At 39.1% G+C, this 21,939-nt stretch overlaps 1 protein-coding gene across 1 annotated transcript in view; it reads right to left on the reverse strand.

The window, feature by feature from the left end:
• Window positions 1-12,411: 12,411 nt before the first annotated feature.
• Window positions 12,412-21,939, reverse strand: part of CAND1 (cullin associated and neddylation dissociated 1) — a 48,342-nt gene continuing 38,814 nt past the window's right edge. Inside the window, exons 9-15 of the mRNA XM_026500088.4 lie at window positions 21,529-21,670; window positions 19,692-21,185; window positions 18,899-18,994; window positions 16,297-16,466; window positions 16,052-16,216; window positions 14,711-14,818; window positions 12,412-13,962 (exon numbers count right to left, since the gene is read on the reverse strand). Coding sequence (XP_026355873.1) covers window positions 13,738-13,962; window positions 14,711-14,818; window positions 16,052-16,216; window positions 16,297-16,466; window positions 18,899-18,994; window positions 19,692-21,185; window positions 21,529-21,670 — 2,400 coding nt within the window. The 3' untranslated portion in view covers window positions 12,412-13,737. The remainder of the gene's footprint in view (window positions 13,963-14,710; window positions 14,819-16,051; window positions 16,217-16,296; window positions 16,467-18,898; window positions 18,995-19,691; window positions 21,186-21,528; window positions 21,671-21,939) is intronic.

Below are 21,939 nucleotides of genomic sequence, written 5' to 3' on the forward strand. Positions count from 1 at the left end.
TTCTGTCACTCTGTTTCTCCCTTCGGCCCTTTTAATATTGGCTTAACATACATAAGTTCCCCTTTATTGGGTGCACAAATATTTACAAACATCATCATGTCTTCTTGTGGGATTGACCCCTTTATTATTATATAATGCGCTTTGCTGCCCCTTGTTACAGCCTTCCTATTCAGGTCTGTTTTGTCTGATGGAAGTATAGCTCCTTCAGGTTTCTCTTGGTTTCCATTTGCACGGAATATATTTCTGCATCCATTCACATTCAGTCTGTGTGTGTCCTTACATCTGATGTGAGTCTGTTTTCGGCCACAGACAAATGGTTCTGGTTTTGCCAATCATTAAGCCACTCTGTCTTTTCATTGGAGCATTTAGTCCATTTACATTTCAAGTAATTATCAAGAGGTATATGTTTATTTTGTTATTGACTATTTTCTGGCTATTTTTGTAATGCCTCTCTGTTCCTTTCTTTCTCCCTTGCTCTGTTCCTTTGTGGTTTGATGACTTTCTTTAGTGTTGTGCTGATACAGTGGATCCTTAACACAGGTTTGAACTGTGTGGGTTTGCTTATACTTGGATTTTTGTTTTTGGTGAATACAGTACCCTGACTGTATGACTCCTCCTGATGACTTTCTTTTCTTTTTTTAATTGAAGTACAATTAATGACAGTGTTATATTAGTTGCAGATGTGCAATGTGATAATCGAACAGTCCTACACATGTTGCTGTGCTTCTCAAGATAAGTTAACTCCTAATCCTTTTCATCTCTTTCACCCGTCTGCTCCCCCCTCCCCGCCACCTCCATCTGGCAACCATCTGTCCATTCTCTGTGTTTAAGAGTCTGTGTTTTGTGTGTTTGTCTGTTTTTTCTTTGTATGTTCCCCTGTTTTGTCTTAAATGCCACATTTGAGTGGAAATATGGTATTTGTCTTTCTCTGGCTGACTTATTTACACTTAGCCTTATACCCTCTAGGTCCATCCACGTCGTTGCAAATGGCAAGATTCCGTTCCTTTTTGTGGCTGCGCACTACTCTATTGTCCATAGATACCATGTCTTCTCTATCCATTCATCTAAGATTGGACACTTGGGCTGCTGCCATATCGGGGCTATTGTAAATAATGCTGCAAGAAACATACGGGTGCATATAACTCTTGGTGTTAATATTTTCATCTCCTTTGGGTCAATACCCAGTCATTGAATTACTGGAGCCTACAGTAATTCCATTTGTAAGTTTCTGAGAAACCTCTGTAGCATTTTCTGCAGTGGCTCCACCAATTGGCATTGCCACTAACAGTGTATGAAGTTTCCTTATTCTCCACATCCTTGCCCAACACTTGTTATTTCCTGTGCTTTTTAAGTTTAGCCCTTGTGACAGGTGTAAAGTTGACAAGTCTCGTGGTTTTACTTGGCAGTTCCCTGATGACTAGCGATGTTGAGCATCTTTTCATGTGTTTATTGGCCATCTGGATGTCTTCTTTGGAAAAATGCCTATGCAGGTCCCCTGCCCATTTTTGTTTTCACTTGAGCTATTGTGGCGTTTGGTGTTGGGTTGTATGCTTTCTTTATCTGTTTTGAATTTTAACCTCCCTGGCCTTATTTGTCAGGTGACAAATAGCGTATTCTAGTCTTAGCCATAAAAACCGGGGCATTAGTTTTATGCAAATCTCTCTCTCGGGATATACTGACTGTGTTGATAGTGGCAGAAGCGGATCATAAAGATGATACCTCCTAAGATAAAAAAGAAACTAGCTCTCACTAGTTCCTTTGTTCATAGAGTATCTCAACAGGTCCCTGCCCCTACCCATTATGCTTTAAGATTAGCCAAGAAATCTCTTTCACATAATAATGTCTGGGCTCCCTTCAAATGGCTGCTTTTGTGCTGAGCTTTGGGATGAGTAATTCATGCATTAGCCCTTTAAAAGGCATTTCTTTGCTATCTCCTTTGGGTCTCATCGACATGTGCGCTGTTGGTTTTTAAAGCCAGATATTTTGAGGGGTCATCTCTCCTGTGCAGGTGATAAAAGTTTGGGTGCCCGATGTAGGGTACAAATTCTTCACTCCTCAAGGAGATATTCCTCATTTGTGCTTTCCCTACCAACTGTGGGTTGCTGCACCAGGGATGGAGTTTATGGTGAAACCATGTCTCAGCCTCTAATACTCACCTTGATGGGGTCCCCCTTCTTGTTTGCCAATGTGAATGAGCTGCTTAGCTAGCTTTCAGGTCTTTTTCAGAGCAAATTTTTTCATATGTAGCTGTTGAGTCAATGTGTGTATGGGAGGAGGTGCGTGTAGGACCTTCCTTCACTGCCATCTTGGACCACCCTCTTCTCTCTCTTTTCTAACTAATAGCATCTATTACCTTTTCTTGCTTTGTTTCATTAAAAAAACAAACAAGACAATGCTATATTATAATGCTGATAGTCTAGTACCTTGCTCTAGATCAAATGGTTTTAATGTTTCACCATTTAGGATACTATTTGTTATCATTTCTGATAACTACTCCACAGTGCCATAGTTTTACTATTCTAGTTTTCTAGTATTATAATTTATGCTTAACAGGGGCGCCTGGGTAGCACAGTCGTTAGGCGTCTGCCTTCGGCTCAGGGCGTGATCCCAGCGTTCCAGGATCGAGTCCCACATCGGGCTCCTCCACTGTGAGCCTGCTTCTTCCTCTCCCACTCCCCCTGCTTGTGTTCCCTCTCTCGCTGGTTGTCTATCTCTGTCAAATAAATAAAAAAAATTTTTTAAATCTTATAATTTATGCTTAATAGTCTAAATATTGAGTCATCCTAGCAGTCTTAAAATTTGCTGTAAAATGTTCTCCTCAAAGTGCATCCCTCCCACCCTCTTTGGAAAAGTTCAACTAGTTAGCAGTGGGAGTAATATAAGGAAAACCTGTAAGTGGTCTCTTTAGCTCCTATAGCCATTCATTTATGAATAAACGTATTTTTCAAAATATATCTGAACGCTAAATGCGTACCATATGCTGTGGTGTGGGTGGGTATATACGTGTTAACCTTCGTAATCTCTTGAGGCTGGTCTACATAACTCTATTTTACTGACGAAGAAATAGAACTAACGACATTAATAATTTGGCCAAAGTCCCACAACTAAGTAGTGGTAGAATCAGATTTGAACTCAGCTTTACAGCCTGAACTTTTAACAACTGTTGTAATGTTTCTCATTAATGCATTAGAAGAGAATAAGAAATAACAGAAGCTACAAGATGGCAGACAAATGTCATATACTATTTAATCAGTTTCAAAATTCTACTGAAATGACAGCAAACATTTGTAAAATATAAATCCAAACAATATAGAGAGCAAAAGGGAACATCCGAGTATTTCAGCAATTCTGGCAAATTTCTAGAAGACAGAAAGCAGGGGACAACAGAATAGAGGAAGTCACAAACCAGACAAAACAGCAATCCTTTAAGACCAGCTAAGCCCCAGAGAGGACTCCAAGCTGTGAGACATTAGGTACAGAGTGGGCCTGGGATGCTGGCAGTATTCGGTTTTACATAAAGGCCTATCTGCAAACAGTTGTTTCAGTCGGCTCTTCCCTTTACCCTCCCCTACTCAGCAATCATAGGCATTGGCACGAGGAATAGCAGTACTTGCAGTGTTAACAGGTGCTTTTTAAAGAAATTGGACTATATTACATGTGTAAAAATGGGACAGGCTCCAAACATGGGAGTTGGCCCCTAGATTACATGCCCTCTTTCTCACTTGGCAGTAAGGAAAACAACCTGGCGTCCTTAATTCAGCCTACAAGATAGCAACCAGTCATATAAAGGGAGGAAGAAACCCAAAATATTCCAGGCAAAGGCATAATTTAAACTTGAGCACAGGTATAAAGGTAAGGAACAACATGGTGGCTCAGGAAGATATTTCTTGCCGGAGATAAAGGTCAGTCCTGACGTGACAGATGCTAAAGCTAGCGGGGCAGACAGTAGCCAGTCTGGAGGTTGTACTGGCCCTGTAGGCAAAAGGGAACAACTGAAGGATGTACCTCAAGGATGAGAAATGGTCGAGCCCATTGTTTTGGCAATTGTGTAGAAAAAGGGAGCTGGGAATGAAGGCTCTCTGGGTATCTTAATACTCAGAGTCGTTCCCAAAGTGTGGCCTGGGAACTTGGGAGAAATGCAAATTATTGGGCCCCACGGCCACCTACTGGACCTGAACCCCTGGAGGTAAGTCTGTTCTAATAAGCCCTCCAGTGACTGTGAGGCATCCTCATTTGCAACCGCTCTTCCAAGGAACACCTCTCATCTCCAGACACTTCACCCTGTCTGTGAACCTTTCCTGCCCCACCCATGTGGAACGGATCATGTCCTCCGTTGTCATCCCCCTGTCTCCTACACCTACTTATACGGTAGAATTTTTGGTGCTTCCTTATGTCAGCTTTGTCATGGCAACCAGCACACTTCTTTGTCTCACGGGCTGTCTCTCGCCCGCCTTTGCAGGTCAGCAGCACCTGGCAAAGCGCTTCATAAACTAGTCCGCTGGATGAAAGACACAAAAATACTTACTAGGAGGCATTTGCAGTAATCTGGTCAATAGATGAGGAAATGAGGTCTTGAGTCAAGAGTAGTTGGGATGGACCTGAGAAATATTCAGGAAATAAAATGGGCGGGATACTAGGAAGAGCTAACAATTATATAGCACCTACTGTGTACCAGGCAGTTTTAAGTGCTTCACAAGCATTTCCATTTAATCCTCACAATTATCCTATGAGGTAGCTACTATTTTTATCCCCGTGTTATAAATGAGGAAACTGAGGCTAAGTAATTTATCCAAGCAAACTAATATTCAGCTGACATTCAAACCCAGCGATGTTTGGCAGCAGAATCCTCATTCTTTGCATTATTCTGCCTCCAAACTTGCGATGAGGTTTTGAGTGGTTGGGTAAATGGAGTGCCTTCAGCAAAGACATAAAGAGGAAAAACTGGGGAAGATGCTGAGTTCAGCGTTAGATATGCTGTTTGAGATACCTTTACCAGGCGTCTAGCAATGGCTTGATGTAATAGCCTGAAATATAGGGGCATGGACTGGGCTCAGTATATGGATTTTTTTTTTAAGATTTTATTTATTTGAGAGAGTGAGCGAGAGAGAGAGAGCACGCACAAGTGAGGGGCGAGGGGCAGAGGGAACAGGAGAAGCAGACTCCCTGCTGAACAGGGAGCCTTATGTGGGGCCCCATCCCAGGAGCCTGGGACCAAGACCTGAGCTGAAGGCAGGGGCTTAGCCGACGGAGCCTCGCAGGCGCCCCTAGGCAGGCGGATCTTAAAATCAACATGCAAACAATGAGATGACCTAGGAGGTATTTATTGCAGATATTCCCACTTTTCAAAAGTTCATGTTACACCACTGTGCTTGTATGAAAGACCTGCGTTAGTCCCTGTTTTTGCTAACCGAAAGAAACCCAAAGAGGATTTTTGCATTAGTGGACAAGCGAAAACAGCCTCCCGCGGTGGTCCCGCAGCGAGCAGTTACAGAGACGGTGCGCGCTCCAGCCGGGGAGTCGCGCCACCCCCTCCTTCCCGGGGAACAACACTCTGCATCTCCGCGGTGGGCTGCCGTGGCTTTGAACTCTGGGCATCTGTGCTTTGTCTCCATTTATTTTGTGTAACTGTTAGTCTTTTCAGATACCTTAGGATACATCTTGCTAAGAGGTTATTTTTGGGTCTGGGGACGCTCACAGATATTTCCATACAAGTTCACAAGTTCATTTTACCCTGTTTGGACTTATGAAAGGTTTCACAGGAACCTGTACCTTCAGACAGCAGGGGAAAGCTGTATGTATGAGACCTGTGCACCGTGAAAGCCCTGGTGAACGATACTGGAGGGAATCTACCATGCAGTGGCCTCACGGGTGTAAGGAAATTCCAGGAGACAGCAGAGTCCTAGAAGCCAAGGCAACAGGGAGTCTTATGACGGGAGTGACGAACAGTACTAGTACCAATGAATTCAAGTAAGAAAAAGACTGAAGGCCATTCTGGCATCTAAGACATCACTAAAATGGGCTTGCTAGGTTCGCCAACAGCGGGATGAAAGCCAGATTAGATTATGTTAAGTGAAAAGATGGCAAGAAACTGGGAAAGCAAATCTCTGTCTCTATAGATACAGGACATCTTGTGGAAGATGCAATAAAACTAAATTTTTTAGATGAGACCTCAGCGTACTTGTGAGTCAAGCAGGTGGACCCGCTGGAAGTGGTGTTGAGAATAAAGGGAAGAAATGAAGGACCAATTTAACGATCCAAAAACCTGGGAGAGGTTGGTCTTGAGCTGTAGGCGGCAACTCAATCTCTGAGAAGAGAACATGAGTGAAGACAGGAATGCATATGAGAATTTTACTTAATTTTACTGATAAAATGAGATTAATGGTAGTCCACTGGATATGGAGAAGAAGCTAAGTGTAAAACTTAAACGACGATCTAGGGACTGGAGGAGTAAGCACCCATAAATGCAATAAGAGGACAAGTAATTTTATAAACAAGCCCTTTCTAAAACCAACCAGGTCAATGCTAGGTGGAAATACAAAAGGCTAGAATGGACTGAGAAGGAATGGTGGGAAACACAGGCTGCAGGGCTCTGTGAGGTCCAAGATCAGGTTAGGGCCAGTGAGCACAGAATTTGGACAGGAAGTTGTAGTTAAGAGTAGGTTATCAGAGGTTAAGTTCGAGTAGCTCTGAATCGAAATATCTAAGCCGTAGCCCTCAGAGAGGTTGGTTGAAATAAAGATGAAGTTGATAAAAGCAAGAATCATAGGGTTGGAATATTGAATAAGAGTATCTACGTACATATGTTAGAAGACACCAACATGGCTGGCACTTTGAGAGTGTAGTTTTGCTTGGAAAAATACACTTAAAATGGCGGAGCGGGGGGAGGGACGTGAGGTAAGTGATCTATTTCTCCTGGGCCTGGGTGCCAGTGTTTAAAGCGAGTAACAAAACCTATCACTCTGGAAAGGGTGAGGGTAGCTACGGCGGATAAAGAAGAGATGAGAGGAGTCAGACACTGGCAGTAAGTGAAGGAAAAGCCTGAGAGAATCTCAGGGGCAGGGTGATTGAAAACGACTTGTAACAGAGGTAGGAACATCTGATTTTGAGTTGCTTGTGGTGTGGCATGCAAGGGGACACAACTACTCTACCTTCCTTGCCTCTTAAAAAAAAAAAAAATCACAGCTGAGCTATTTCCACAAATGCCTTGTGAATAAATGTTCAGCTGTTATGCACGGCCATGACTTCTCGCCCACCAAAATGTGATCAGAGTGATGTGTCATTGTCAGGCACAGGCAAAAGGAGAGATTGATTCGTTCCCTTTCCCTCTGCCACAGCAACGGACCACATTCCAAATGGTATCTTTGTCATACTGGGTCCCAGTGAGATGGGAAGCCAACCCCCCATGCTGCCTACAATAGACAAGTAGAGTAATAAACAAGCTGTCCTAAACCCATTTTGGACAATGTTCATATTGTGGGATTAATTGTATGTATTTCTAATATTCAATCAATGGCTGCCCTGTCAATTTTATTTCAAACATCCTGACTTCATCTCCAAATTACACTTGTTTGGCCTAACCTTCCTTCTCACCTGCATTACCCTAATAATGTCCCAATTCATCAGCAAATATCTTACCTTCCTTTTAATCCATTCTCTAAACTGTAGCTAATTTTTCAAAAATACAAATCTGATTACATGATTGCCAAGCTTTTCAGTCTATGGATTTAATTTCAGGGATGATGGCAAGCCAAGCTGTTTACAAGGCCCCACATAATCCTCCCTAGCCTCTCATTACTCTTGCATACTACAGCCACTCAGTTCTAAACACACCATGACCCCAAGTTTCTATGCTTTCGCCAGTTCTGTTCCCACTAGAGGACACAGCTTCCTTGGCTTAGGCTTGTTCTGAACCCCAAAGAACCTCTCTGGTAACAAATCATACAGAACCCTGTATTTCCCTTATTACAACACTGTTTCATAGTGTGTCTTCCCCAATATCAAGTACTAAAGAGGAGGAGGTACCAAGGGAGAAGAAAAGGTAATTAGCTCTGCCTTTGATCCATTTACAGAAATGGAAGCATGATAATGTATAAATCTTGACTGCGGGACACGCGAGCAGGGGCTCCAGTACTACACAGATCAGCAGTGGGGCCTCTTATCTGGGCCGCGGCACACGGTCATCTGATCAGGTTTGACTGTACGTTAGAGGGCAATCGATGCTGAAACAAATTTCTAAATCTTTTCAGTGTAAATGTTAAGGACTGAATGACTTTCAAGGTTTTCTGGACTTACACTGTGGGCCAATCAACCTCATTAGTATTTCAATAACATCATGTAAAAGGAAAAGAAACTTTTTTTTTTTTTTGATCAATGCCGGTTCTCCCACGCGGTACTGAGATGGTTCAGAAGCTTGACAGACTACTCGCTCAATGGTCTGGTTTTAAAGAACAGGCAGTTTTGTGGTAGTTTTTCTGCCACATGGCTACCATCATCAGCCTTTAAAATCCCATGTGTGCGTGTCAAGATTCATACAGAAGCATTATATTGTCTCCATACACCAACTAATCCTAGAAAAATAGCAAAAATCTGCTGTAGTCAGCTTTTTAATAGTGGCTTTCAAAGTTCAAATATATATCATCTTGGAATTATACAAAATAGCACTATCTGGCAGGACTTCACATATGACAGCTAAACCGGAAGTTAACTGTACTGGGAAACAAGTCACTAGTTCCATCAAGTAGATGAGAGCCTCCTCTCCTGAAGAGAACAGGAGCAATTTTGAAAATCTACGTCCTCTTTTAAGAATTCAAGAAAAACGTGCTCGTTGCGTGCGGCTACTGTGCCTGGACTTTTGTATACAGCGCGCCGATCCTGAAGCACTCAGCTGCTTCGTACCCCCCTGCACAGCAGCAGCCCCCCCCCACTCCTATTTCTGCCAAGGCTGCGGAAAGCGGTTCATCGTGGAGGGACTTAAGACCATCTAATTCCACCAGCGGAGGTTATAGAGTAGAAACCTATTTCTACTAAATAATGAATTGTGCTTAATGATTAAGAAGAAAATAGGTTCATTAGAAGTAGTTCGTAAGATGAGTGGACACAAGAACGTCTGAAGTTTTATGTGTCAAGCTCTGTTGGTCATAGCTGTTCGAAACCAATCTCTGGAACAGTGGTTCTTAATTGGGGGCAATTTTCTATTAACGCCCTCCCCACCGACCTCCACGGGGGACATTTGGCCGTATCTGGAGACCATTTGGGTTGTTAAAACTGGGGGTGCTGATGGTACTGCTGGTATCTAAGTGGACAGAGGCGAGGGGATATCTTAACAATGCACAGGGCAGCCCTCATGACACAGAATTATCATCAACTGTGCCAAGGGTAAGAAATCCTGATCTAAAAAGAACACGTATTTTTCCACTGAGGTATAAATCCTGGAGAAAAGCATGGATTTCGTATCTAGAATAAGGAGCCAGGAGTTTTTTTCTGGTCCTTTTAGGAAAGCCTTAGTTCATAGATGGTAATGATTCAAACAAAACACACATTTCATGTCTTCTAAAAATACGACACTAGGATTAGAGTAAGCTACCGTCAGAGGAAGGTAGCTGCCCTTACCTAAGGAAGCAGCTGGCTTTGTATTAAAACAGCTTTTCAGAGTAACAGGGTTAGTCCAGGCTATTAAAACATGAGGTTATTTGGTGCCATACATTACCCAGTTCCGGAGTATAGATTTATGTGTGTGGGGGAGAGAGCATTCTAGAATAAAATCACTCAATGTGCATCAACCATTAGTTACTGATAATGGTAAATACACACGAATTCCAATAGTTCCTAATCTGGACAGTATTCAGTTCACAGAATGTAAACTTTCTCTCCAAGACCGAAGTAAAACAATTTGCCAAAATCATCACTGATAAATCATTTAAGATCAGAATTAAAAGGTATGAACAGGTCAGGGTATGAAGACTCCCTCTACTAAAAAATTTATTCTGAAACCTGACAAGCACTGACATCACGGGGTCTAACAAAGTAAAATATACCTGCAAGATTCCCTCCAGTAGTTTTAATTGAAGTTGGTTTTTATGATGTCCAATGAAAAATCACAATTTGAATTCGGGACTACCTTCTAAGTGCACAAACACGCTGCTGGTAAACCTTGCCCTCACTTGCAGCACAGTGTTCACAAAAATCTTATTTTTATAGTAACAGGAAAAGCAGTAATTTCACTGTGTTATCTCTTTCTTAAGAAAGTGGCCTTATTTGGTAAGCTTTTGGGAGCCTGCCACCAAATACTTCTGTGTTCCATTTTTACAACCAACCAAAGGTATCAAAGGAGTTTTATATTTAATTAACTGGAAAAGTCAGTTAAAACCAGAATATCCTTTTTCCAAACAGTAATATGAAGTGTTACTGTATTGTTCATTTTCCATTCTACAGAAGATTAAATAAGATTTTAAAGAGAGATGAATCTGGGGTGGCAGTGATTTGAAAAAGACTCAATTTAAGATACAGCTAGAATACGGGGCGCCTGGGTGGCACAGCGGTTAAGCGTCTGCCTTCGGCTCAGGGCGTGATCCCGGCGTTCTGGGATCGAGCCCCACATCGGGCTCCTCCGCTATGAGCCTGCTTCTTCCTCTCCCACTCCCCCTGCTTGTGTACCCTCTCTCGCTGGCTGTCTCTATCTCTGTCGAATAAATAAATAAAATCTTTAAAAAAAAATAAGATATAGCTAGAATCCAAAATTTGCTGAAATTTTAAGCTCCTTAATATCAAAACATTTACTAAGCATAATATATGTAGAGAATGGCCGTTAATTTTAACAATTTAAATTTTTGGTAAAATTTAATGTGGGCAGAAAATGTTACTTCAACTTTTTAATTGTGAAGTATTGCCATATACTTTGTCATGTGGCTAAATAAAGCTTACATGGCTTAGTAACTAAATGTTTCAATGACCAGGGATTCTGATTATCTGTGAACTTCGATCATGTCTATATAATTGTATTCATTTGATGTCCAAGAGTGAGCTATATATCAAAACATCCCTTAGAACTGGCTAAGTTAGATATACCCCTATTCACCATTTACCCAACAAAAGTGTTTAAAAAAAATGATTTGGTTAATTACGGTTACATAAGTTTTTTGGTAAATATTCAGCCATTTGATGAAGTCATCATACTACCTTTTAAGCATTCTAATTCCCAATGGCTAGGAAGCTTTAGCCATCACTAACGTGAAGACCACACCACCTTTTTAAGAATTATCATTCAGTGCTGATTTTATATGTAAATTTTTAGGTTAGGCCCGGGCATACCAACTTTCCTTTCTGCTTTAGTTTCACAAAATAACCTCAAAATGCAACCCCCCATATTGAACTTAAAAAAAAAAAAAAAGATCTAAACAGTTGTGTCCTCAAGAAAATCAGCAAACAGCTATTTATGAACTTGTAGCTCTCCTGAGAAACCTACATATGGAGAACTGCTAAGCAGAACTTCCTAATAATACGTAAGTAAGGCTGGTAAGAGGAGTGTGAGTGGCAGACTATGACTGGACTCCACGCCCTGCAACCTGTATTCTAGTATTGACATGACCACTAGAAGTAGCTAGTATTGACATGACCACTAGAAGTAGAGTTAATCAGTAGGACCCAGCGTTTAAAATCTGAGTATTATTCTCTGTTACCTAATTTTGTCATGTATGTAAATATATATATGTAAATATATATTTTGAAAAACCACTAAAACCATATCTACTACTAGAAAAAGGTGTCCTCTATTTTTGTATTAAAAGATAGACTTCCAGCTATGTTAGAAAAATTAGCCATCTTCCAAGACTTAAAAAACCATGCCATCTTGGAAGATAAAAAAAAAAAAAATCCAATACATGAAAAGTATTTGGATTTAACTTTAGACAACTAAGACATTCACACAACATATGCATGTCAGTCTCCTATACGGTCCTAGAGCCTGCAGTATTGTAATTTATTGTGAAACCATGTAACCAAATACTTAAATATATCCACAACATCTATACCACGGTAATGCATAGTACATAATATACTGACATCTCAAAATAGATCTATTACAGTTTTATGCAAATTATGGTATAAGATTATCACCTGCCACATTTTTGAAATGGCACCTTCATGTAACGTTCTATGTTAATGGACTAAAATCCTTACTGGTAATGATGTCTTATGCATTATCATCTGAACATTTGAAATCAAGCTGTTAATCTAATAACCACAGTATGTTATCAGTTAAAATCACTGCATATTCAGATGTTAAAGCAGGAAGTTATACAGCAGGAAAAGTATTTCTAATTCACAGTTTCAAAAATAAAGGGTGCAGTTTTCAAATATCTGATTGCTTAAATTGGTCAATTTAACAACTGCCTCCTTCAATACATGTAAACTATGTTTGCACAGCATTAGGAGATGTCTTTTATTTCGAAATTAGTTCTTACTGTTACAGGAGCACCACAAATTTGAAGGAAGAGGCTACAGTGTGAAATGAGCTCACTGAAGGATGTTAAATAAAATTTTAACTACAATATAAGGTACTGCAAAGCTTTGTTTCCCCCCAGCACAGACCCCTTAATCAGGAAAAGTAGTCAACACTTACCAAATACAATATGTAAATTAGCTCTACAAGAGGGGGGTATCTAACTCAACTAAAAGAAAATACTATATTAGCTAACAAACCTGTGATAGCTTCAGAATTTTCCTAAAAATAAAATTCAAAAGCATACACAGTATTTGTATCCTTCGATAAGGAATGCAGGGACCCAAAGGGAATGAAAGAAACATCTCGTTTTAAACATTTCTGAGTGGAAACACACACACACAAATGGGTAACTGAGAAAAACTGAGTACTTAAATATTCAAATTTTAAATGTGTAAGAAAATTTATAATAGAAAAAGTGGCAAACTGTTATTGTGACTTGATTTGCTGAAAACATCTGCAAATTCACACTGGCATTAAGAAAACCAAAGTTTCAAAAATTTACTCCTCTCTCTCTCTCTCTCTCCCCAGATATGTTTTCTGTGCAAAAATAAATATCTGAAAATTGCACTAATACAATAATACTTATTTTAACTTTTGTTATTATGAATAATCTGCACATGCTGCTTTACAGACAATACATATTTGTAAACTTGCTCATGCAAAATTAGTGTGCGCAACAGGGATATCGTTAATCCCCATACTTAAAAAATGATACCTTATTATCTTTTTTAAACTGCCGAACCCTTTGAAATGTAACAAATCTTACACAGATATTCTTGTCTGCCAGCTAAAAATCAATTTATGTTGCTGAAACAAAAAGTTATACAAGAAAAACATGGTTTTCATCTTGCAGAATTTTTGATTTTTAAAAGAAAATTTATAAAAGAAAGAAATTCATGGTCACAAAACTTTAACATTTTAATCCTAAACATTACAGGGTAAATAGATACTGGACCCTATCTCCATAAATCCTAACTTATAGTTTCCATTTTTTAAATGTTGCCCTAACCACTAAGACATTAGTGGTTTTACAACCTCTGGAGATTGTGGAAATACAGGTTTCTGAAAGAAATACTACAAAAACAACAATGGAAGAAAGCCAAACTGTCTCCGTGAAGGGGGAAAAAAAAATGGAACATTTTGAAGCCTTAAATACTTCTCTTTCCACGTCTTATGATTAACCTGTCAATTCAGTGCATCATATGGTCAATATAATGGTCCCCACGTTGAACAAACATCTAACTAGTGTCCATTGATTCCAAGTTAGTTGATGATGAATCTTTTTGGATACTTTCAAAGATGGCCGCCAGCTCAGGGTTAGAACTGATCTGTGACTGGAATTCACTCATCAGTGGACTCTTCTCTGCTTCTGGAATGGTTAGCAGTGCTGCTACTGCTCTCATGGCAGATCGCTTTAGTTCATCTTGCTTTTCAAACTCCTGCTTTACTGAGTTTGCCTTCACCTGTAACATTGAGTAAATTTATACTGTGTGTTATAAAGACAACTCGAACAAAATTTAAGCATGTAGAAACTTCTGGTAAATAAAGCAAAGCTATTGTTTTACAGGTCTAAAAGGTACATTCTACTCTAAACATAGTTATTTTTAAACTTTTCAGCAGTAGCCGTTCTTCCTTCAAGGGAACATTGGAAAGTCCAGAGCCATCATGGTTGAAACAAAGAATGGGACCCAGAGCCTTACCTACTTATCAAGTCCAACTCTGGCCTCCAAGAAACTACTCCTCTAGCTACCCTGTTTATTCATTATTCAAGAAGATCAGGTATTGACCTCTCTGTGCCTTAATATGTATAATTATTTTTATATGAAAAGTCCTGTTTCACCTTCTGAATCTAAAAATAATTCATTTTCAAGGTCCATTTTAAATGTCATCACGCTCACAGGAAGCTTTCTATGACTCCCACCTCTACCCATCTCCACCAGAATTCACCATTTTCTCTTCTGTGGTCCTATCCCATTTTACCCTGTATCAGTACTTCAACACATGTATCCTACTGTTATAACATTAAATAAAAGCTTTTAGGCATAGCATTTAACAATGCTAAGTTTTCTAAAACATCCAACAGGCTAACTTTTAAAACTAACTGCTACACAGGGTGCTAGCACGGTTAAATTTGGAGAACGAGAGTACAGAATCAACTAGGAATCTTGAATATACCAAGTCTGGCCTGAGGTGGTATCAGTCAATGATTACCTTAGTTGTGCATGTGGCACGTAATGGCTCAACAAGTCGGTCCAACCTCTGCAGTACTGCACTTGGACAAAGGGTGGAGAGTCTCACCAACATTAAAAATGTTAGCATCTATTAGAAATCAAAACAAATTTAGACTTTGCATTATTTTCTAAAGACAATATTCCAAATCCTCACGAAGTTTTTAGAGGAATGACTAGCATGTACCATAAAGTTTCAAACCCTATCTGAGGAATATTAGTTACAAGCATTAGATCTAACCTATAATGTGGTCCTAGAGTACAGAACTAACAGTGGTTCTCAGTCGTGGCTGCGCATTACCACCGCAGAGCTTTAGAAATACGACCAATTCCTCAGCCCCTTTCCCAGAGATTTTTACCTAACCTGTCAGGATAGGGCCATAGATAACAGTATTTTTTAAAAAGCTTGTGTGCACCAGAATGGAAAATCACTTAAAAAAAAAATAATTGAACTAGGAGAAAAGCTTTAAAATAAGTTTCTACTCTCTCAGCAGATATCAAAAAGACTGGTTATTCAGATTAATCCAGTAACCCATACTGAAACAGGAGGCTTCTACTACTTCTTTTGGAGCTTTGTTCATTGGATCCGGAGCATATGCTCAACTACTGTTCAGCTGCCGCTTTTGCTCTGTGTGACTAAAGGAAGGCCCCGAAGAGAAGACAATGCACTGATTTTTAAAATCACCCTTTTAGAGTCCATATTTAAAACAGACACGAGCAAATAAAACAAAGAGCAGTTATGAGTAAAGTTCATGCTGTAAAAATAAGAAGCAGTGTGATTTCTCTCTACTTGCTTCTACAGATTGCTTTGTGTGTGTGAAAGTCCTTTTGTGTTATCCTTTAACAAAACTTCCTATTAAGCCTATAATATATTGGAAAATAAAAATCCCTCATTCCAGTAAATAAAATGGTTACCACGTAGAACAGCTCTAAAGACAGCATAAAGAATGAGCTAAGACCATGCTGGAAGACTACTATCCAGTATTAGGACAAAAATATCACATTATATAAAGCAAAACTTGTCTGGATTCTTAAGGGAAAGCTCTAGAAACTATGCACTAAAGCAAGCTGGCACAGAGAATTTCTTAGAATTTTTATCCATAATGTAGACTTGACTTCCTCCTCCAATGCAGTTTCTGGATTTTTCCTGTATGTTAACTGATGTTACATTGCATCACTATTCCTTTTGCATATTACAGTTAATAACACACTAAAATCATAACAAGCAAATCAATTTTTCTTAACAAGAGTAAATTACAAGGGTGAAAGTCGCTATAGAGCAAAGTCTTCTAAAACAATCTATAAATAGGCACAAATATCTTACCTTAATATCGTAATGGTCCTTTAAACCATCTTCAACATGATTTAGAAATTCAAAGATATCTAGTCTATCAAGACAACTGTCTAAAAGTGTGTACATACACTCAAAAGCTGCCTTTCTAATATCCAGTCCATCATCAACTGTATGTTTAAATGGACCCATTTCTACCTGTTGAAACAAAAAAGAATGTGTGGATATACTTAGAAGTACAAGACAAGCTTAGATAAACAGTAATGTAACTAACTTACCTCTCTTATAAGCTCCTTTCTAACTTTTGTTTCATTATAAAGATGTGGCAGAACAGTATCTAGAAGATCCCTTATTAATGATGGTTTATTATGTGCTGCGGAATTGAATGTGACCAAGGCTACTCTTCTTACATTCAAATCTGGGTCTTCCAATGTTTTTAGGAAATCACCTGAAAATTAGAAGAAACATATAGTCATGGTAGGCATAAAATACATGTTTTTCTAAATGGGTAAGTTTGTTGTTGATATTGTTGTTTCTTCAATGCAGGGCATGGAAGAACATGATGATATAATAAGTGGACCACACAGCTGCTTCTGGCAATAGGTAAACTACCGACTAAACCCCCTTACATTCAGGCATGGTAACTGACTCTTGCAGCATTCTATAATGCAGAGCACATGGAGTGAGAAGCCCAAAAAGGTCCCTAATTCTACAGATACATTAAAAAAGGTAGGTTGCACAGAGAAGTGAAAGAGCCAGCAGCTACAAAAATAACAAAAATTATTCGACTCAGAGTTCAAAATTAACATTTTCACTAAAAGCAACAAAAACAGAATTAAAAATATCGAGTTCAAAATAAGATAAATAGGATGAGGACAGATCCACTGCTTGATAAACTGAATACTATTAACTAAGTATACAATTTATCAGATGATAAAGAGAAATGTGCATTCAAAATATTTTTATTTCTATCTTTAATGAAGAATACATGAACTGTCAAGAGGGTTAAAAATACAATAGGAGGAAACTGAAACCTAACACAGGACAAAAAGCAGAACTGAGTCTGGTTGTTCTTGCCAATGTGGGGAAGAAATTGTAGTGCAAATACGTTTGGAGTCACAGAGATGGCGATCCAAATCACTTCATTTGCCAACTGTATGACTTCTGGCAAGTTACTTTAGGCAAGAGCCTCAGTTTCTCAGTTTGCAAAATGAGAATTATAAACCTTTAAGGCTACATGAGTAGAATAAATTGCATGTATACTGCTGAACAGTGTCTGGGACATCCCTGGTATTCACATGGAGTTAGTGTTCGTCATTATGTAACATCAACCGTACAGTCAGCAATCTTTCGGAATACATAGGGGAAAAAAAAGAGGTGCCAAGACCTGAATGTACCACAATATCAATTTGAAAAAATGGGAAGGAAGTAATACTTTAGACACCATATACTGGTAAACTCAAGGCTGACCACCCAGGAACTTCTGATTACCAAAAGTGTTCCTGGAATCAAAAAGAATTTAAATATACCAGACTAAACGTTCTTACCCCTCTGTTTGCTTACAATTACTAAGACAGTAAATCAGAATGATTAGAATAAAGTATTTGCTTTCAGAAGAGCATCTAAAATATTGCTATTATTTTGGACAAATGGTGACATGCACAGGATTACCTATCCCCAACTCTTTGGTTTAGTTACTGTCATTTTTAAAAAGCTTCCTCGGTGGTTCTGATGTTCATACAGTCCCAAATAATACTAACATAGATCATACTTCAATGAGAACGACCATCTGCTCAAATAACTACACCAACGATACAAAATGGTTGACTTGTCAACGTGGAAATAGTCTCTAGATGTGGCCCAGGACTCTTCTCCTTTGTCCTATCTTGTACAATACAAAAAATGTCAAATATTTCAAAGTGGGGTGCCTGGGCGGCACAGTCAGTTGGTCAGGCGACTCATAGTTTCAGCTTGGGTTGTGATCTCAGGGTTGTGGGGTCAAGCCCTCTGTCAGGCAATAAGCTCAGGGCAGAGCCTGCTTGGGATTCCCTCTCCTTCTGCCCCTCCCACTCACACACTGGCCTGCTCGCCTGCTCTCAAAATCAATTAATCAAACTAAAAACAGGTGAGGAGAACAAAAGGAAAGAATCTTCCAGTTCAGACCTTCTTTATTTCTAGGTCCCAACAACAGCATCCATTTATCCCTATGTCCCTCTTATTCTGAATTGATAATCCATTTCTGTAATTCCTTTAAAATGTTTTTTTCCTTTCTGGCCTACTGCAAAATGGCACAAAACTACAAAGCTTCTTTGCCATTTCCCTCTGTCCTCTCTGCTGTTATCTCCATTGCTCTGTCTTCAAGAAAACACCAAACTAAGCTCTGAAGGTTTTTAGTATTACCAACTCTAGGAAAACTGATGATGAAAACAAAACAAGGAAGTTATAAAAGCATTAAAAATAATCCTAAAAGCTAATTCTTGTCCTCGTAGAAGTAGAGATAACCCTAGTCTCTCCTGGCCCTCTCTCTCTCAGTTCTACTGTTTTTTACTCTTATATTGTCTCCACGGATCTCCTTGGGTTGAAGGGCTTACAAATAAGAACAGAAAATTGGGGTTCTAACAGATCAAGATTAATTTCTATCTGGTAAGACCAAATATGTAGTTGACTCTAAAGACATCCCAGTGTATTTATTTGAAGTTATCAGATAATTTTGCAAACTATAAAGGATGATAGAATGTAAGTATGTAAGATCACACATTATCAATTATCTTTTTAATGAAACAATTACCAGACCCCTACAAGCATTTTATTTTAGTTCCTTGGTCATAATTTTAGTTGCTGACATTATTACTCAGCATGTTTATCTTTGTTTCCACTTACCTATGCAGTTCTTTAACAGGGGGTCAATTGGTTGTGGATGATCAGAAATCGTGAACTTCACAGCTGTAACCACGGAGCTTCGGGCATATGATGAGCCTAATTCCAAAGAAATTTTAAGTCTATTGGTATGTAAATCCATGGACATCTTTATCATTTTCAAACCACTTCAACTGACACCAATGTCCTCAATTCCTCAAAATTCTCTTAGGTCAAGAGGGGTGGTACTCATAAAACATAATCCCATTAGATTTCAAAAGAAATAATGTCTTCTGGGAGAGCAACAGTGGAGAATCTAGCTCTCTCAAAAGGGAAGTGTTTAAACCCATAAATAGCTTATAAGATCTTCAAGTGTTTTCTTAAAAAAGCAGTTTCTGAAGAAAGCAATGGCTAGTATTACCCACTACTTGGTCTAAAGGAGTTGACACTGGTAAATCTGAAAACAAAAGTCTTCTAGGATCCTTCATTTGAACTAAGTTCACTAATCTTAGTATTATAATTAGTACTACCAAGCTCCTTAGTATGTATTCACTCGAGACATTTGTCTTTTCCACATTTTAAAAGCATAACATTAAAATATAATGAACAACAGGCACTACAACAGATTTAACCATGATCTTATTACTCTATCCTTTTTAACAAAATGTCATTTGAATATGGCTCCACATTGCAGCATAAGGAAATAGGTTCTACATGTAACACAACACAGAAAGGCTTTAACTTCTGCATTAGGCATCTTTCAAGGTTACCAACCGCTAATAAAATTTTTTTTAAATAAGAAAATCTAGGTACCCACCTGATATCAAATACCCCTTAAGCCGTGGAAGGAGAGTTTCTGGATCAATTAGAGTGAGTTTCCCTAGACATTCAGCAACAACATTTCTGGTTCCTTCTTCTGCACACTCACAGTGCTTTAGCAGTAAGGCCCAGATGTTTTCAACATATGGTTTAAGGCCCACTACTGATGCAGAGCTAATAATTTCCTTCAAGGAATGAAGCAGAAGATACTGCCTTTTGGGCTGACTGGTTATTTCTTGTAAGACAAATGGCAGATACTCAGGAAGGTTGCCCACACTAATGCTGCCTAAAGCATACGAGGCGGCTGATTTAACTTCTTCACTAGGAGATGAGAAGGCTTCTAATATTACGGATTTTAGTTCCAGCTGCCCACTTAAGTCAATATGATGCCCAACTTCTCCGAGAGAAAGCAGAGCTAAGAGACGAATGGAATCTGTAGACCTTGAGTTCTTGACATCTTGAATAAATTGACCTACTACAGCTGGTCCTTCTTTAGGGCATGCTCGAGTAAGGGCAGCTACACATTTGGCAATAGAATAGTAAGACTGCTTGTGAGTAAGAGCGGTGCTCTGAGAATAAACTGGACCAGTCAGCATGCGCAACAAATCCATGTATCCTAGATTGTTTGTTCCAGTGACAACCAAAGCTTGGAAAAAGTCTAGCATGGCGCTAAGAGCTCCCCCCTGTAATAAAGGTGATCTCACAAGTCCAATAAGTTCATTGAGAATGGATCCACTTATCTTTGAAAGGGAGGAGGGATACACTTTTGCCAGTGTGGTGAGGAAACTGATAGCCATCTGCGAAACGTGCATATCACTTTCACTGATAAGAGGTGGGAGCTCATCTAGAACTGCATCAATCATGGCAGCTGTCAAGCTGTCACTATAGTTTTTAATTAGAATATCTAGGGCAGAAAGGGTACCCAGTTTCAAAGCTCTCTGGTTTTTCCTGAGAAATGAAGCAAGGATAGGAACCCCTTCTCCCAGGACAGGCCTCAAATCTATCTTCAAAGGCGACCCGGCAATCAGTGTCAACGCCTTCACTGTAGTTAACCGGGTGATTTCATTCTTTAGTCTCTCCAAGAAAATCTGAAGTGTATTAGGCAAATCAGAACCCAAATTGTCTCCAAGGTTGCAAATAATTTGTCCCATACAGGAAATAGCCCTTTCCTTGACCTCCTGATCAATGTCAGCTGCTTTTAACCTCTTAATGGTACAGGTAAATAGATCTTTGATATAAGGAGTTGCATCAAACGAGGAAGGCTGATCTAAAGGACGAATTACTTTGACAAGCTGCTGAGTAACAAGAAGTGCTTCAGATGTAATCTTGTAAAATGGGTCTCCAACACAAGCCACCACTGGAGGGACCAAAGCCTGAACGTGAGGATGGAAGACTTGAGGAGAGTGGTTACAGAGGATTACATACAGACACGACAAGGCATCAATCTTCAAATTTGATGAGCTTGATTTATCATTCAGTGAGAAAATGATTCCTAAAAAGTCAACAAAAAAAGTCCAATAATTTTTATGTAGTTCTAGGAAAAAAAGAATTAAAAACTAATCCCTAAAATATTTATTAAAGTTTCTACTTCATCATACTATCTCCCTAAAGTAGTAGAAATTCCACAATCTATGATCAATATTAGAGCCAAAAATTTTAAGGTAAGATTTTAACCTTTTTACTTGAATTTCTAACTTTAAGTGTTCAAGATGGTTCTATGTGCAAATTAAGTTGTCACAGATTACCTTTTTGAAGGAAACAACCGTTTAAGCTTGTCGAAGACTAAATAAAGTCTATAATAAATCCCCAAAGTGATTTTAGTGTTTCTTTCGTACCTGGTACAAGTACAGGAATGTGCTGCGTTAGAGCCCCAGGTAGTACATTTACCAGTTCAGTTAACATGTTAAAACAACACTGCCGGGTCTTCACACTTTTTTCTTTCATCTGTTTGTGCAGAGCTTTAACAATGTTGGGAACCTGTAATTATCACACACTCATTAGCTGGTTCAACTAGTATTTCCTCAGTACACTTACCACAAATTATTGGGGATGGGGGGAGAGGGAAGAATTTAACAAGACTGTTTGATACAAATTTTGTTGTACCTATTACATATGGTCTCTTGGAACTCTCTTTGCTTTATACTGATAATAGAGAAAAGCTAACATTAGCTTTCTACAGAGCAAGAAAAGTCTTGATTAATTTTTAATTATGAAAGGCACAAGACTAAATAGAAATCAAATTTTCA

The sequence above is a fragment of the Ursus arctos genome, unplaced genomic scaffold (genome assembly GCF_023065955.2).
Source record: "Ursus arctos isolate Adak ecotype North America unplaced genomic scaffold, UrsArc2.0 scaffold_21, whole genome shotgun sequence".
Taxonomy (NCBI): domain Eukaryota; kingdom Metazoa; phylum Chordata; class Mammalia; order Carnivora; family Ursidae; genus Ursus; species Ursus arctos.